This window comes from Drosophila subpulchrella, unplaced genomic scaffold, assembly GCF_014743375.2.
Source record: "Drosophila subpulchrella strain 33 F10 #4 breed RU33 unplaced genomic scaffold, RU_Dsub_v1.1 Primary Assembly Seq37, whole genome shotgun sequence".
NCBI lineage: Eukaryota > Metazoa > Arthropoda > Insecta > Diptera > Drosophilidae > Drosophila > Drosophila subpulchrella.
Window position 1 is genome coordinate 1,339,149 of NW_023665590.1, and position 18,639 is coordinate 1,357,787.

At 40.9% G+C, this 18,639-nt stretch overlaps 1 protein-coding gene and 1 long non-coding RNA gene across 2 annotated transcripts; one reads left to right on the forward strand and one right to left on the reverse strand.

The window, feature by feature from the left end:
- The first annotated feature begins 666 nt into the window (after positions 1-666).
- On the forward strand, positions 667-2,036 carry LOC119561801. The gene is made up of 3 exons (XR_005221454.1): positions 667-769; positions 835-927; positions 1,826-2,036. It is a non-coding gene; the product is annotated as an uncharacterized LOC119561801 (long non-coding RNA).
- Positions 2,037-3,378: 1,342 nt separating this feature from the next.
- On the reverse strand, positions 3,379-4,249 carry LOC119561800 (NADH dehydrogenase [ubiquinone] 1 beta subcomplex subunit 2, mitochondrial-like). The gene is made up of 3 exons (XM_037875282.1): positions 4,080-4,249; positions 3,896-4,019; positions 3,379-3,658 (listed from the first exon to the last, which is right to left on the reverse strand). The coding sequence occupies exons 1-3, from the start codon at positions 4,166-4,168 to the stop codon at positions 3,590-3,592; spliced, it is 282 nt and encodes a 93-aa protein (XP_037731210.1). The 5' UTR covers positions 4,169-4,249; the 3' UTR covers positions 3,379-3,589.
- Positions 4,250-18,639: the final 14,390 nt, after the last annotated feature.

An 18,639-nucleotide genomic window follows, 5' to 3' on the forward strand; every position in this document is an offset into this window, starting at 1 on the left:
GAGTGAATTTCGATGAACGCCGTTAGCTTCGGCCCAAAGACTATGACATTTAGTCTTTGGCGATGTTCTTGCAAAAGCGTTGTGGAAACTATAAATTAAAAATGGAAGGAAAGCACCAAAATCGACTGCAGGAGGTCAGTGCAGATAAAATAGGACGCCTAATCCAAGCTGTGGGCCATTATTGTGGGACTTGACCGACAGGAAGCAATACCACAACGGGGCAAATCTGCAGAATTGTTGAAGTGCTGGTGGAGAAGGAACATGGGACATCGCTCGATCTTCGACGAGCTCCCCACTTAGGACTCCACCTCCACCAGCTACTTGTCAGATAAAGCGGAGATGAAGGACGCGCCGGCTTTTATAGGGAGGAGGAAATAAGATCGCCCGCTAAGGGCCAGGTGGAGGAGTCATCACCAGCCATTACCTTATTACTTCTTATTTACATAAAAAAAAGCATTCGTTTAACATTTCATTTCTTTGTATTCTAATTTCTTTGTGCACCAGCAGACTCTACTTTTTTAAATTGCGCAAATTGTTTTGTATTCCGTTTGGCAACAAGCCCAACTGCTTGACAGTAAGACCATGCCACATGCATTGCGGGTGAACTTTGAAAACTTCGGCCACACTACAAATAAGATTTTTCGACTAGTGAAACTCTTAGCCGATCTGAGTACTAGGCTATGAGTAAAGAGAAAGAGACCGCACACGCAAATCGATTTAGTATTCCAGTGTTTTATTCAATATTTTGTTACGAGCTTGGAGGATTTTTGTAAGTGGCGTTTCGGCATTTTTTGAGAAGGAAGTGCAATTTAACTGCAATGGCACCGTTTTAAGGAAATGGTTGCTGGTTCAGGCCCAAGAAGCCCCCCAACGGTTCGGAACCCAGCAATTGATATCATCTTAAAGTATGGTTGCCTACAAACCAAGGTAAAGTCCTGCAATTAGGTGAAACACAAAACTAGGATGATTAGATTATATTGAAAGTAAGATCACTTTTCTTGGTGGGTTTTTAAGCCTGCTTCCCAAGATACTCTGACCAGATAATGTTTTTAGATAAGTTTCTATCTTTAAATGCGTGGTTAGCTTTTAGTTAAATTTTAAAGTTGCGTTTTTTTTATACAAACACAGTAGCCTTTTTACAAGCTAAAGTGTTTGCTATAAAAAACATACGAGCTTTTCATCGCTGTCAAAATAATAAACATTCTTAAAAAATCAACAGTAGTCTATAAATATTTTTATATAAATATCCTCAATGGACAGTGGTTCTTTTAGAACTCGCTTGACCACGGATAACCAACATATAACTTTACAATGTGAATCTGAAGAAGCCTGGGCCGTGGCTTCTTCAATCAATTAATAAACATTTTTTGTGGTCATTTTTTCTTTCCCTTCTAAGTAAATCATATCGTGAGTAGAGGGGTATATTGTTCCATTGTGGCTTCTCTAAAAAATGTTTTAGAGCTAAAGATTATGCCTACCCGGTCGTAAATGACATGCGTTCTTTCATTATGAAATGGTGTTCCGGAAGTGATGAGTCTGTCCTTTCTTTTTACACGGGGAAAAAAGAATGCACCCGTTGCATGCTTCTGGAAGCATATACCGGAAATGCACCTGGAAGTAACAAACTAAACACATTCTGGGTGTATTATTTTTTAATGCACCTGAAAGCAACATACTAAACACCTTCTGGGTGTACTCTTTTTTAATGCACCTGTAACATGTACCCAGGAATGCACCTAGAAGCATTCAAAAATCAAATATCTGGAAGTTTTCCCCAGGAGTACATAAAGCTGGATTTCAATTTCATATTTATTTTTTATTTCAGTATTCAAAAACTCAACTTATTTTTGATCGGAGTCACTCCCCTTCTGTACGGGGCTTTGCTGCTTCCTTCTTGTTGATGTACTTTTATCATTTACGCAGTTCAGTCCTTGGTGTGCCCATTCATTTCTTGCGATTCTGAAAGATATAAAGCAAATTGAATATTATATATTTTGAAACATGTGTATATATATTAGAAATATACAATATATTTATTTTGGCACATTAACATAATTATTATTTTATTAATTTAATTTGTTTATAGTTTGAATGTTCAATGTTCAATATTGAACTAAATTATCTTCACTTTGCTTACCTGTGAAAATATTGATGTAAAATTGGTGGCAGAAAGCAACAAACTTTTTCAAAACACATGGCACGAACTTCACTTTTCAGAACTAAAAATGCAACTGACGAGAAATGCAAGAGACAAGATAAACCGCTCGCTTCCTTGCATATTCCCTTTTGTCTTTATTATTTCTTTGTCAAGAGAACAGTACCGAAGAAAGACGATTGTAAAAAATGGGCATCGGCAACCTTCGGGTTTGAGTTTGGTTTTTTTACATTCCCAATAAAATACACCTGGATGCACTATATTGAAATACACCCAGATGGCACCCAAAAGACTGTCCCAGCACGCACATTTGCTAAATAAATTTGCATACGTGCTGTTTTGCGTAAAACAGATACGACCCAGAACTATTTGTTTCGGAATACGTTCCCGAATACCCGTTTGGGCATGCTTCTGGATGCATTATTCTGAAACACATCTAGAAGGCACCGCAATAGAATGCACCCAGCACGCACATTTGCCTTGGTAAATTTGCATGCGTGCTGTTTTGCGTAAAAAAGGTACGACCCAGAACTATGTTTTTTTAAAACACGTTCCCCAACTTACGGCTGGGTATTCCTTTTCGTTGTCAGCATTGGTGGTTTCTGATACTTTTACTGAAATGTAAGTATTTAATAAAACAAAGAAAAGCGGCTCATTGGTTTTGGTAGGCAAATCTAATTTTCAACAAAACCGCGCTACTTTTTTGGCCTAAGATGCGGGTTTTAAGTTAATCTTATATTGCCTTCAGAAGTCTTGATGAGTGGTTTGGGTGTCTTCAAAAGAGTGAAGCGCGTTAGGTCTTTTTCGCTAATTGCAATAGTCTTTTAATGTTAGGAAGCACTCCCTGCAGTTCTCTATAGACAGGAATCCATAACACATGAAATCAAAAACAAACTTCAAAAAGGTAATTTTGTGTATAGGAAATCTTAAAAAGGTCTTCTTTAATTTTACAGCATAACACTAAAAATCGTAGAAAAGGCAACTATGTTTTTATAGAAAAACTCGCCACTTTAATTTTGTATTACAAGAACACCATGCAATTCCGAAGACAAATTTATGCACGTATGTAAGTTTCTGAAGAAATTTTGGTCCATCGAAGCTAATTTTTTCGCAATTTTTGGGGAACTTGCACCTGCTCTAGACTATTTCAAAATTTTATAACGCCATTTTAAACTATAAGTTAGTTTGACATCATTGCTTAGAATCCTTTAAAGATTACGATCTTTTTGTAGTGTTGCACGGTTTTATTTCAATCGAGTTTAGTACTATGATAATATGCTTATTGTTGGGCGGAGTTCATTAACATTGAGTCGAATTTTGAGCACGGCTAACGAAATAGAACCGATAAGATTTCAACACACAAACAATATGTCCATGGCTAAGAGTCACATTTTATTGAATATTTATGGGATAGCCTTGAATTATATCGAACTTCTAAGAATCTTTAGGAATACCCAACTCAGAGTTGCTCCATTGCTTTGGGTTAGGATAATCGAATTCCCCCTGTAAAATATGTGTTTAATATAATGCAAAATATATGTAAATATCGCTTATTAGTGAAAGTGTGACTTATCTATGACGAAAAACTAGATTTTTGATTTGAAGACGCATGCATACATATTACAAAGAGCTTGAGATTTGTAAAAGTTGAATACTTTAAATGTGTTCACAGTATTGAAATGTTTTTCTTAGATGCATCAGTTTTTCAGTAAGTGAGCGATATTTAAGTTAAGATCATACCGTTATATGGTCGGGCTCATGCCATAGGTGCCAAATAACCCACCACCACATAGCTCCACCAACAGTCACAGCACCAATTTTGGTTGCCATTGAATGCGCCGGTGGGGCATTACGGTAAGAGACACTAAAAATCTTATGTAAGTTCATATAACAATAAAAGTTTGATTTGGGAAATAAAACTTACACATGACTCCCTCTTTGAATAAATGTAAGTGCCGGACTCCTGCGACTTAGACAGCCCATTGAGAAACCCAATTTTAAAGCAATATTCATAGTCCGCAATAAACTCTTTACGGTTTATAAATCGGTTTCTAGTCAGTGAATAAACATTTGATCAGCGTGACCGCGCCGGACTAGTCCAAAAATTCAATTTACCGTCAAAAATATACTGAAATATCCCAGTATTTGAGTCCCAGTATTTAGTATTTGAGTTAGGTATACAAATATATAAAAGATGTTGTTTATATTTTTTTTAATTTAATTTTATATTTCGAAATCAAAATTTGGATTCAATTTCTTAAAATTATGGAAGTCCTTAAATATAATTTGAGTATCATTTATATTCGATCTTATATAGTTAATAATGACATATAAAAAAGCATATAAGGAACTCACCTATGACTTTCCACAGAAGAATTTAATTTTCTCCTTATGCTTCTCGGTCGCCGCGTGTTGTTTTACAGACGCCAGTCTGCTCATGATCTCACACTCGCGTGCTTTACAGTAGGCATCCATTTTATTGGCACTCATGCTAGGCCATTAATTGTTTTTGGGGATGGTCTCCCACTCATTGCAATATTTTTGTTTGCTCATAGCTTGCGAAGTGGAACTACAAGATCTGACCAAACAAAAAATACCATGGAATACCATAAAATCGAGCAAATATACCATGGTATACCAATATAAATAAATACCAAAATCTGAGCTGATTATATACCAAAAAGTATATAAAATACCATACTCGGTCACGCTGCATTTGATGTCTGAAAAGAATTAATAAGGTCTTCCCACGGAGACACCGAAAATGACAAACCATTTCGGATCTGATATGAATTAAGCTCGGCTTCCACTTTTCCACTTCCATTTTCGAATTACGAATGTTACATCCATTTAATTCTGCATTTAATAAGCTAATCAGTCAGCCACGGTAATCAAGGGAAGTTATTAGCTCCCGTAGTCAGCAAATTCGAATGTAAGTGTTAAGTATTTTAAGCCTAGTACTCAGATCGGCTAAGAGTTTCAGTAGTCGAAAAATCGTATTCTTTGTGGTGTGACCGCAATGCATGATGCATGGTCTTACTGTAAAGCAGCTGGGCTTGTTCCGAAACGGAAATCAAATCAATGGGAGCAATTTAAAAAAAAGAAGAGACTGCTGGTGCACAATGAAATTAAAATAAAAATAAATGAATTGTTCAACGAATGTTTTTATTTATGTAAATTAGAAGGAAGCCTTACCTTCTCGTCCCACGGATGCTTCGCCATCTGTAGTCCAGCTCCGAATCCTAGGTATTGGACCTTGAGGAAGTGGAAGCCGAATTGGGAACGGGGTTGTTCCGGCTGATGCTGCATTCACTCGCGAAATATAGTATTTTTTCTGGTATTTCCTTAGCTCATCTGAGTAAAGCCTAGTACTCACATCGACGAAAACCACGAGCTAACCATAGGAGTAAGCGAGAGGCAAACAGGCGGCTAAAGCTTTTCGTCGGGTCTGCTTTTCAGCGCGGTACTCAGATGAGCTAAGGAGATACCAGAAAAAATACCAAACTTCGGGAGTGAATTTTCGACAAACGCCGTTAGCCGCGGAGTAAAGAATAAGAAATTTAATCTTGGGCGGATTTCGTGCAGAAGCGGTGGGGAATTTAAAAATTTTAAATGGAAGAAAAACCCCAGAAACTGTTAAAGGAGGTCAGTGCAGGTGAAAAAGGACGCCTATTCCAATCTGTTGCCCATTTTTGTGGGACCTGACCGACAGGATGCAATACTATGTCAGGGCAAATCCGCAGAACAGTTGAAGTGGTGGAGGAGATCCACTAGAGAATCGCAGTGGGAAGGAACATGCCGAGTGGGCCTTCGCTCTCTACATGGACATCCTGCCGGGCGTGTCCTCGCAAAGAATGTAAGATCTGGCCAAAATAATTTGGTTCCGTTGTACTAATAGAAGAATCTTGTTAGCAGAACCACTAGTAATATGATCTCCGAAGACCTCTCCATTAGGACTCCGTACACCATAATCACCAGCTACTTGGCAGCTTAAGCGGAGCTGGAGGACCCGCTGGCTTCTATAGGGAGGAGGAAAATAGGGCGCCCGCTTAGAAACAGTTGAAGAAGCCATGGCCATCCACTGCCAGGATGTAACGACTTCCTGCAGCATCAGCGGATCAACCCCGTTCCCAATCCGGCTCCTCAAGGTCCAATATGCCCATTGGGACTCGGAGCTGGACTGCGGTGGCGCGGGAAAGATGGCGAAGCATTCGTAGGACGTTAAGGAAGCTTTAAACTACAAATTTACATAAATAAAAACATTCGTTGAACATTCCATTTATTTTTATTTTACTTTCTTTGTAAACCAGCAGACTCCTCCTTTTTAAATTTCTCCAATTGATTTGATTTCCGTTTGGCAACAAGCCCAGCCGCTTGACAGTAAGACCATGCTACATGCATTGCGGGTGAACTTTGAAAACTTCGGTCACACTACAAAGAATAAGATTTTTCGACTGGTGAAACTCTTAGCCGATCTGAGTACTAGGCTTAACGCGCTGAAAAACAGACTTGACGAAAAGCGTTAGCCGCGTACTTGCCATTCGCTCACTCCTATGGTTAGCTCGCGGTTTTCGTCGATGTGAGTACTAGGCTTTAAAAAAAAAAGAGCAGGAACCACCGGGAAGTCCAATGCCTCGACTATCAGATACCCCTTACACAGCTAAAGGGAGCGCATTTCGACTTATTCCGAGATTTCAGGGCGCCACTCAGCGGCGATTACAATATTTGGTCACAACTTCTAAAGCCTAGTACTTAGATCGGCTAAGAGTTTCACTAGTCGAAAAATCTTAATCTTTGTAGTGTGACCGAAGCTTTCAAAGTTCACCCGCAATGCATGTGGCATGGTCTTACTGTCACGCAGCTGGGCTTGTTGTCAAACGGAAAACAAATCAATTGGAGCAATTAAAAAAAAAGGAGTTTGCCGGTGTACAAAGAAATAAAAATAAAATTAAATTAAATTTCCAATGAATGTTTTTATTTATGTAAATTAGAAGTAATAAGGTAATGGCTGGTGATGACTCCTCCACCTGGCCCTTAGCGGGCGATCTTATTTCCTCCTACCTATAGAAGCCGGCGCGTCCTTCATCTCCGCTTTATCTGACAAGTAGCTGGTGGAGGTGGAGTCCTAAGTGGGGAGCTCGTCGAAGATCGAGCGATGTCCCATGTTCCTTCTCCACCAGCACTTCAACTATTCTGCAGATTTGCCCCGTTGTGGTATTGCTTCCTGTCGGTCAAGTCCCACAATAATGGGCCACAGCTTGGATTAGGCGTCCTATTTCATCTGCACTGACCTCCTGCAGTCGATTTTGGTGCTTTCCTTCCATTTTTAATTTATAGTTTGCACAACGCTTTTGCAAGAACATCGCCAAAGACTAAATTAGTCTTTGGGCCGAAGCTAACGGCATTCATCGAAATTCACTCGCGAAATCTGGTATTTTTTCTGGTATTTCCTTAGCTTATCTGAGTACCGCGCTGAAAAACAGACCCGACGAAAAGCTTTAGCCGCCTGTTTGCCTCTCGCTCACTCCTAGAGCTAGCTCGCGGTTTTTGTCGATGTGAGTACTAGGCTTATGGTGGAAAAAATCGCTGAAGCGGAAACACCTTCTGTCTGATACCCGTTACTCAGCTAATTGTACCGGGAGGACTAACTAAGTTCGAGGCAGATAGAGATATGCAAGTACCAAAGCGTCTGTTTCCAAGATTGCACACTTAATTTGCTTATAACTTTTTAACAAAACGCCTGAATTGAACAATTTTAGGGATGTAGTTGGACATTGATAATCTAAACAATAACTCATTTAAAAATCTTATAAAATGTCGATGCTAGAAGGGCTTTAGCGTTATAAAAGTTCGTGGGCATTAAAGTATGCGTGGCACCCTGCTGAAACCAACTTGCGCTGCGCAAGAAGTAGTTTTTTATAGTTTCCGAGACAACAACGTTCACACGTCGGACGGATAGACGGACATGGCTAGATCAACTCGGCTAGTGATCCTGATTAAGAATATATATACTTTATGGGGTCGGAAACGCTTCCTTCTGCCTGTTACATACTTTCCGACTAATCTAGTATAACCGTTTTACGCTACGAGTAACAGGTATAATAAGCAATATTTGATAAAAATATCTCAGTTGCCTTAAGCATAGTACTCATATCGACGAAAACCGCGAAGTGAGTGAGAGGCAAATACGCGGCTAACGCTTTTCGTCGGGTCTGTTTTTCAGCGCGGTACTCAGATGAGCTAAGGAAATACCAGAAAAAATACCAGATTTCGCGAGTGAATTTCGATGAACGCCGTTAGCCGCGGCCCAAAGAATAAGAAATTTAATCTTTGGCGGTGTTCGTGCTAAAGCGTTGTGGAAACAAAAAATTGCAAATGGAAGAAAATCCAAAAAACGCCCAAAGGAGGTCAGTGCAGATGAAAAATGATGCCTAATCCAAGCTGTTGCACATTATTTTGGGACTTGGCCGACAGGAAGCAAAACCACAACGGGGCGTGTACTCGCAAAGAAAGTAAGGCGTAGATGGAGGACGCGCTGGCTTCTAAGGGGAGGAGCAAAAAAGGGCGCCCACTAAAGGACAGCTGGAGAAGCCATTGCCAGGATGCTGGACGACTTACGGCAGCATCAGGTAAAACAACCCCGTTCCTAATTCGGCTCCCACTTCCTCAAGGTCCAATATGCCTATTGGGATTCGGAACCGGTATACAGATGGCGCGGGAAAGATGGCGAAGCATCCGTGGGACGAGAAGAAAGACGTAAACTTCTAATTTACATAGTCTGCACCAGAAGACTCTTCTTTTTAAATTGCTCGAATTGATTTGTTTCTCGTTTGGGAACAAGTCCAGCTGCTTTAAAGTAATACCATGCATTGCGGGTGAACTTTGAAAACTTTGGTCAGACTACAAATAAGATTTTGACGACAAGTGAAACTCCTAGCCAATCTGAGTACTAGGCTTTATATAGAAAATCGCTGAAGCGAATACTTAATCGGAATAAGAAAACCGAATCCGAAGGAAAAGGACGTGATAATTCAGTAGCTCAGAATAAAATGCGTAGCAACGCATAACTAAATACAATTTGAACGCTAGCATGTGGAAAGTTTTTAGCGTTATTAGACTATTGCATTGCTATTAGCAATATGATCAAGGATGAGAGTTCCGTTCACATAAGTGTAGTGAAAATTGAATAGGGACTGTTGTGGGCCAGTAGTGAACTTTCACAAGCTAGAACCGTTTGGATCCTTTTAAGTATTTAAACCACCTTCACGCATACGGTTCTGTGACTAAGTCCAATTTTTAAGTAACAATTTTGGGAGATGCCCCATCAAATGACTTTTTCTTTAGATAAATAATGTACGTTTTGGTGCAACAGGTGCCAGGTCCTTCCAAGAAGGACGTCATTTCAGCAATTTTAATTGCTGCATTCCGAGCATCCTTTGTCCTGCACAAGCATTTCCTTAAATTGGCGCCACTGCAATCCATGTGCTCTTTATTTTAAAAAAATCGCAAAGCCACAAGTACAAAAATATCATAGACTCGTAAAAAATAATTAGTCGATTTGCGTGTTTGTTTCAATTTTCCGCTGAAGCGAGAATCAGAAATTCCTATGGAAGAAGCCGAAGCGGAAACCTCCTCTCGGTTAATAGGCTATAACTCGGTAACTAAAGGTCTGATTTAAGCCATTTATGGCACTGCGATAACTATTGACAAATTTAATCATATACAATTTACACTCGAAAAAATCTTAAAAAATGTAGGCACCACAAAATTTTACGATATCAGGGCGAAAGGGTGAAAACTTAGTTAGGGTGGGCGTAGCTTTCTGCTCTAGCAGTCGGACCTTTCCAGGCGCCTTATAAATTTTTTTCAACATTCCCTTTTGTTTTTGTATTGTGGCATGCGATACAATTCTTTGATTGGAGATCAATTTTACACCAACCTGATGAGCACCACGATAACCTGTAAGAAAATAAATAGTTTTTATATTTGTGGAATTCTTGGTCGAAGGGAAAAATATTCCATCTCAACTCAAGTGTTACGTCAGATTCTCTAGAGATAAGTCTCCGACGTCATGAAAAAACGTAGGAAATACATACTTGTTTGCTATTTCGGGTTACTAATAGATTAAACCGTTAACCCGATTACAATAGGCTAACCCCATTTATGGGGTTATGCCAGCTGTTTATTGGTATGATTATAACACGGAGATTAAGATTTGTTTTGTCAATGTTTTCCTTTTTAAGATGAAATATGATTCTGCCTTCCCAGTCGTAAATGATTGCATTCCAGCACCCGTTTTTTCATTATGAAATGGCAAAAATCAAATATCTGTAAGCTTTCTCAAGGAATACATAAAACTGGATTTCAATTTCGATATTTTTTTATTTCAATATTCAAGAACGCAACTAATTTTTGATCGGAATCACTCCCCTGCTGTACGGGGCTTTGCTGCTTCCTTCTCATTTATGTACTTTTATCATTTACACAGTTGAGTCCTTGGTGTGCCCATCCATTTTTTGCGATTCTGAAAGATATATAGCAAATTGAATATTACATATTTGTATACATGTGTATATATATTACAAATATACAATACATTTTTTTTGGCACAATTACACTGTTGTATGTACAATTTACATACAAATAATTATTATTTTTATTTAAATAATTTGTTTTTAGTTTGAATGTTCAATGTACATATGTATTATGTTTTTTATTGTGTTCATATTGAACTTAAGTATCTACACTTTACTTACCTGTGAAAATGTTGATTTAAAATTGGTGACAGAAAGTAACAAACTTTTTCAATATACGTGGTACGAACTTCCCTTTTCAGAATTAAAAATGCAACTGACGAGAAATGCAAGAGACATGAAAAACCGGGCGCTTCCTTGCATGTTCCGCTTTGTCTTTATTATTTGTTTGTCAAGAGAACAGTACCGAAAAAAAACGATCGTACAAAACGGGCTTCATTCGGGCCAACCCGGGCCTTCGGGTTTCATTTTTGTCTTTTAACATTCCTAGCAAAATAAACTTGGATGCACTATATTGAAACACACCCAGATGGCACCGCAATAGAACGCACATTTGCCCTGCAAAATTTGCATGCGTGTTATTTTGCGTAAAAAAATATACGACCTAGAACTATTTCTTTTGGAATACGTTCCCGAAACTTACGACTGAGACAATCTCTGACGAGCTCTCCGTTGGGGAACCACATGACTCCACCTCCACCAACTACTTGGCAGCTAAGGCGGAGGTGGAGAACGCGCTGACTTCCAAAAGGACAGCCGGAGGAGCCATTACCAGTCATTGCCAGGATGCTGGACGACTTCTTGCAGCATCAGCACACCGTTCCCAGTCCGCCTCCCACTTTCTCAAGGTCCAATGTGCCTTTTGGGATTCGGAGCTGGACTGCAGCTGGCGCAGGGAAAAGGGCGAAGCATCCATGGGACGAGGAGTAAGCTTTTAAATACTAATTTACATAAAGAAAAACATTCCTTGTATCTCTTCTTTTTTAAGTTGCTCCAACTGATTTGTTTTCCGTTTGTCAAAAAACCCAGCTGCTTGAGAGTAAGACCATGCTACATGCATTGCGGTCACACTAGAAAGAATACGATTTTCCGACTGGTGAAAATCTTAGCCAATCTGAGTGTTCACGTCAAAAGGGCGTTTAATTTCAGGAGGCAGTGTCGAGCGGCAGTTTTATCCAGATGTCTACATCTCGCGCGCTCGCACTGCCGTCCGCTCTCCCTCTCCATCTCTCCCCTAAGTCTCCGCTCTGCTCTGGAGCGCTTAAGTTAAGTTAGGCTTAGGCAGTTCATGTTTCAAAGTGTACTAATAAACACCTACGCTCGTCGCGAAAAAACCCCAAAAGTACTCCCTTGTTTTTTGGGTACCATTCAGTCTTGGGGCTTCAACTATTTCCATCGATCAAACCGCACCGCCCCAACATTTTGGTCCAGTCGAAGCCGGATTTCAAAATCTTTGGATTTTCCTCTCCTGGAGTTTTCTTTGATTTTGTCCCAGCAGGCTTGAACCGCTCCAGATAAGTTCCACTTACTATAATTGCCGGTCATGCGCCAGTTTTTCGAACCCTATTTCGACTAACTTTCTGTATGATATATTGTCTAAATCCAAAAGTGATTAATCCGACGCAACGGCATTTAATATATGTATTTCGATTCCGTTACTTGTGCCCGACATTATTCCAGTTTCCTTTGCCCACAATTGTACACTTGAAACAATTCCAGAAGATATTTCAGTGCTACTATTCAACAAAAATATTTCTCAAATATATTTTCAGTTCCAATTGTGTGTAAAATATAACTCAGCCACAGTAAAAAATTCCCGATCATAAAGATTGCCCTTAAGATTTGCACGCTTTATTTTTTACTGTGTTCCAGCTGCATGTGTATATTCACAAAAACAATCTAATACAGTCCAATCGAACTACTTTTTTCTAATACAGTCCACTCCAACTACTTTTCTCGACCTACAAATACGGCTAAACTATTTCTAAAATTAAAAACAAAGTGACAATATCCACAAATTTACTCCAGCAAATCGTTTGCAATTTAGTTGTGCAGGTGACAAACAAACGCACCGACATACAAACATAAGCGAAGTCTTTCCAATTCCCTCAACGTTATTCCGCTATTCGCACCCCACATATGTACATATGTACAGTGTGCATACATACGTATATCGCCAGTGCACAGTGGGTCAAGAGCTCACAAAAAGTGTTCTTTTCAAACAAACAATATTAAAGTCCGTAATTCCTTACATAAGTCCGACATTCCGATATAATAAATATTTATTGCCTATCCGACAGTGTGACCGTATATATTTACAATCTTAATTGGTTCCTAAATTCCAATTTGATTCCAATCCGTTTCCTTACATCTGAATTAAAATTCTAAATTATTAAACGTCATGGCAACATCAGTAAAATCCGCTTTAACCCGATTTATGGCCACAGCTGACTGTCTAAATCCACTTTGAGGCCACTGTGAACGCTCCAGGTGCTCCTACACCAACGTTATCCGCCTGTAACATCCGTCGCGATCACCTCAATTCCTTGTGGCAAACGGTAAAGGCAGCATACGACATATGCTCCGACAGCATTATATCTGCAGGCGAGAGCGCCGCAGACACAAAATCCATACTAAAGTCCACGTATTACCAAACGTACTCCACTTACGAAATATTTGCCGCGCAGCTCATGGAACAAATCCAAAAAGGCTCCTCCCAAATACCTCAAGCTCCAGTAACTCCGTCCCGAAATTCCACGTCCTATGGCTGTCGGCTCCCTCCTATCGACACAGAGGTTTTCTCTGGCGAATATCTTCGCCGGCCGACTTTCCGGGACCTTTTCACGGCAATATACATAGACAATCCGAGTCTAACGCCCGTTGAAAAATTATTCCACTTAAATTCAAAAACAAGTGGCGAAGCTCATTCCATAGTTTCAAGATCCCCACTCACCAATGATGGCTTTCGCTCAGCCTGGAATAACCTAACTGAGCGTTTCGAAAATAAGCGATTGCAGGTGAACAGTCACCTGAAAACACTTTTCAATGTGCAATCCATAGCACAGGAGTCGGGAGCAGCCTTAAAGGAACTTCAACGCACTTTTCAAGGTTGCTTAACTTCCTTAAAATTTTCCGGTGTTAATATTGAGAATTGGGACCCTATCCTGGTTTATATGTGCTCGACAAAACTACCAAAGCTCACTCTCTCATTATGGGAGCAATCCATCCAAAATAAAGCCGAAATTCCTACGTGGCTTGAGCTTGATTCATATTTGACAGAGCGCCATCGAACTCTTGAGGCCGTCGATAGCTTCCGATCTGCCAATTTCCACCACGTCCAGTCCAAAGACACAAATCGAGTGGCAGAATTTCCAAAAATAAATTCCTTCAACACAAGGTTAGTTCCGATACCCAAGGGCTGCGATCTGTGTTCCAAAAAGAACCACCCCGTGCGTATATGTCCACGCTTCCTACAGATGACGGTAGACGATCGCCTAGCCTATATTCAAAGGAAGCAGTTGTGCTCCAATTGCTTTGCAAGTAGCCATCAATTCCGGGATTGCGCTCACAACTGTCTCACTTGCCAAGATCGGCATCACACATTGCTGCATCGAAACAGCGGCCCTACTACTCCGACGATTCCATCCGACCCTCCAAGGCCAGTAACCGCCTCAGTTCCACACATCATTTCGTCCTATTCAGCGCAAGTTTCCGTACAAAAAGTCCCTCCTAAGAATACTCCATCCGAGTATTGGGTTCCATACCCATCCTTGGATGGCAGACGTACTCGAGGTATTAAATCCTACCAATGCCGAGTCTGCCAAAAGATCCATCCTCTACGGAAGTGCCACCACTTTCTACGGCTAAGCCCCCAGAATCGGCTCCAGGAAGTACATATCCAGAAGTACTGCTCCAATTGCTTGGCTCACAATCATACCAAGGACTCCTGCCGTAGTGGTCATCACTGCCACAAGTGTGGAAAGGACCACCACACTCTCCTACATACGGACGACCGATCTACACTTCCAACGTGTTCCTGAGCCTACTATCCTGAGGTTCTTGCTACGGGTGTCCTCGCAAGGGGGGGGAGAATGTTCACGTCAAAAGGGCGTTTAATTTCAGGAGGTAGTGTCGAGCGGCAGTTTTATCCAGATGTCTACATCTCGCGCGCTCGCACTGCCGTCCGCTCTCCCTCTCCATCTCTCCCCTAAGTCTCCGCTCTGCTCTGGAGCGCTTAAGTTAAGTTAGGCTTAGGCAGTTCATGTTTCAAAGTGTACTAATAAACACCTACGCTCGTCGCGAAAAAACCCCAAAAGTACTCCCTTGTTTTTTGGGTACCATTCAGTCTTGGGGCTTCAACTATTTCCATCGATCAAACCGCACCGCCCCAACATTTTGGTCCAGTCGAAGCCGGATTTCAAAATCTTTGGATTTTCCTCTCCTGGAGTTTTCTTTGATTTTGTCCCAGCAGGCTTGAACCGCTCCAGATAAGTTCCACTTACTATAATTGCCGGTCATGCGCCAGTTTTTCGAACCCTATTTCGACTAACTTTCTGTATGATATATTGTCTAAATCCAAAAGTGATTAATCCGACGCAACGGCATTTAATATATGTATTTCGATTCCGTTACTTGTGCCCGACATTATTCCAGTTTCCTTTGCCCACAATTGTACACTTGAAACAATTCCAGAAGATATTTCAGTGCTACTATTCAACAAAAATATTTCTCAAATATATTTTCAGTTCCAATTGTGTGTAAAATATAACTCAGCCACAGTAAAAAATTCCCGATCATAAAGATTGCCCTTAAGATTTGCACGCTTTATTTTTTACTGTGTTCCAGCTGCATGTGTATATTCACAAAAACAATCTAATACAGTCCAATCGAACTACTTTTTTCTAATACAGTCCACTCCAACTACTTTTCTCGACCTACAAATACGGCTAAACTATTTCTAAAATTAAAAACAAAGTGACAATATCCACAAATTTACTCCAGCAAATCGTTTGCAATTTAGTTGTGCAGGTGACAAACAAACGCACCGACATACAAACATAAGCGAAGTCTTTCCAATTCCCTCAACGTTATTCCGCTATTCGCACCCCACATATGTACATATGTACAGTGTGCATACATACGTATATCGCCAGTGCACAGTGGGTCAAGAGCTCACAAAAAGTGTTCTTTTCAAACAAACAATATTAAAGTCCGTAATTCCTTACATAAGTCCGACATTCCGATATAATAAATATTTATTGCCTATCCGACAGTGTGACCGTATATATTTACAATCTTAATTGGTTCCTAAATTCCAATTTGATTCCAATCCGTTTCCTTACATCTGAATTAAAATTCTAAATTATTAAACGTCATGGCAACATCAGTAAAATCCGCTTTAACCCGATTTATGGCCACAGCTGACTGTCTAAATCCACTTTGAGGCCACTGTGAACGCTCCAGGTGCTCCTACACCAACGTTATCCGCCTGTAACATCCGTCGCGATCACCTCAATTCCTTGTGGCAAACGGTAAAGGCAGCATACGACATATGCTCCGACAGCATTATATCTGCAGGCGAGAGCGCCGCAGACACAAAATCCATACTAAAGTCCACGTATTACCAAACGTACTCCACTTACGAAATATTTGCCGCGCAGCTCATGGAACAAATCCAAAAAGGCTCCTCCCAAATACCTCAAGCTCCAGTAACTCCGTCCCGAAATTCCACGTCCTATGGCTGTCGGCTCCCTCCTATCGACACAGAGGTTTTCTCTGGCGAATATCTTCGCCGGCCGACTTTCCGGGACCTTTTCACGGCAATATACATAGACAATCCGAGTCTAACGCCCGTTGAAAAATTATTCCACTTAAATTCAAAAACAAGTGGCGAAGCTCATTCCATAGTTTCAAGATCCCCACTCACCAATGATGGCTTTCGCTCAGCCTGGAATAACCTAACTGAGCGTTTCGAAAATAAGCGATTGCAGGTGAACAGTCACCTGAAAACACTTTTCAATGTGCAATCCATAGCACAGGAGTCGGGAGCAGCCTTAAAGGAACTTCAACGCACTTTTCAAGGTTGCTTAACTTCCTTAAAATTTTCCGGTGTTAATATTGAGAATTGGGACCCTATCCTGGTTTATATGTGCTCGACAAAACTACCAAAGCTCACTCTCTCATTATGGGAGCAATCCATCCAAAATAAAGCCGAAATTCCTACGTGGCTTGAGCTTGATTCATATTTGACAGAGCGCCATCGAACTCTTGAGGCCGTCGATAGCTTCCGATCTGCCAATTTCCACCACGTCCAGTCCAAAGACACAAATCGAGTGGCAGAATTTCCAAAAATAAATTCCTTCAACACAAGGTTAGTTCCGATACCCAAGGGCTGCGATCTGTGTTCCAAAAAGAACCACCCCGTGCGTATATGTCCACGCTTCCTACAGATGACGGTAGACGATCGCCTAGCCTATATTCAAAGGAAGCAGTTGTGCTCCAATTGCTTTGCAAGTAGCCATCAATTCCGGGATTGCGCTCACAACTGTCTCACTTGCCAAGATCGGCATCACACATTGCTGCATCGAAACAGCGGCCCTACTACTCCGACGATTCCATCCGACCCTCCAAGGCCAGTAACCGCCTCAGTTCCACACATCATTTCGTCCTATTCAGCGCAAGTTTCCGTACAAAAAGTCCCTCCTAAGAATACTCCATCCGAGTATTGGGTTCCATACCCATCCTTGGATGGCAGACGTACTCGAGGTATTAAATCCTACCAATGCCGAGTCTGCCAAAAGATCCATCCTCTACGGAAGTGCCACCACTTTCTACGGCTAAGCCCCCAGAATCGGCTCCAGGAAGTACATATCCAGAAGTACTGCTCCAATTGCTTGGCTCACAATCATACCAAGGACTCCTGCCGTAGTGGTCATCACTGCCACAAGTGTGGAAAGGACCACCACACTCTCCTACATACGGACGACCGATCTACACTTCCAACGTGTTCCTGAGCCTACTATCCTGAGGTTCTTGCTACGGGTGTCCTCGCAAGGGGGGGGAGAATGTTCACGTCAAAAGGGCGTTTAATTTCAGGAGGTAGTGTCGAGCGGCAGTTTTATCCAGATGTCTACATCTCGCGCGCTCGCACTGCCGTCCGCTCTCCCTCTCCATCTCTCCCCTAAGTCTCCGCTCTGCTCTGGAGCGCTTAAGTTAAGTTAGGCTTAGGCAGTTCATGTTTCAAAGTGTACTAATAAACACCTACGCTCGTCGCGAAAAAACCCCAAAAGTACTCCCTTGTTTTTTGGGTACCATTCAGTCTTGGGGCTTCAACTATTTCCATCGATCAAGCCGCACCGCCCCAACACTGAGTACTTGGCCAAAGAAACGAAATCGCGGACGTAGAAAAAGACAATAGACAAAAGTCTATATTTAGACAATTGAAATAGATGCAGGACAAAATACAATTAGTCTAGACCCAAATAATAATACTAATTAGTTGCTAGATAGGATAATACAATTGATTTAAAAATATGCAGTGGGTCTGTACTAGAAATTAGGTGATATAATCTATTATAGTCATTACAAAGTACTCTAAAAGGTTCATGCATGTTATAATTGGACCTACAATGATTTAAAACTAGTAGATTATAGTTTCTAGTGAATCTATTTGGCACATTAGGGTGCAGGTGACTGAATAACTCGGGGCTATCCACTCCACCATAAATAAGATTCGGATTGAAAATGGTATCTAGCATAATTCTACGGTTGGATAATGAAAGTAAGTTAATTAAAAGAAGTCTGCTAGAGTACGACGTTAGTATTGGGCTAAAGTTCCTGTAAGGCAAATATCAGAAAGTTTTTTTGTACAGACTCTATCCGGTCTATATGTACCCCGTGTTGGGGTCTCCAGAAGGGAGCGCAGTATTCAAGAATTGGTCGGACTACCGA

What these genes read in the sequence shown, in the direction of transcription:
- LOC119561800 (XM_037875282.1), bottom strand. Translation starts at nt 4,168, where the DNA reads ATGAATATTGCTTTAAAATTGGGTTTCTCAATGGGCTGTCTAAGTCGC. An exon ending in ATTCAAAGAGGGAGTCATGT is followed by an intron (nt 4,020 to 4,079) that starts GTAAGTTTTATT and finishes TAAGATTTTTAG; the next exon opens with TGTCTCTTACCGTAATGCCC. An exon ending in ATGAGCCCGACCATATAACG is followed by an intron (nt 3,659 to 3,895) that starts GTATGATCTTAA and finishes CATATTTTACAG; the next exon opens with GGGGAATTCGATTATCCTAA.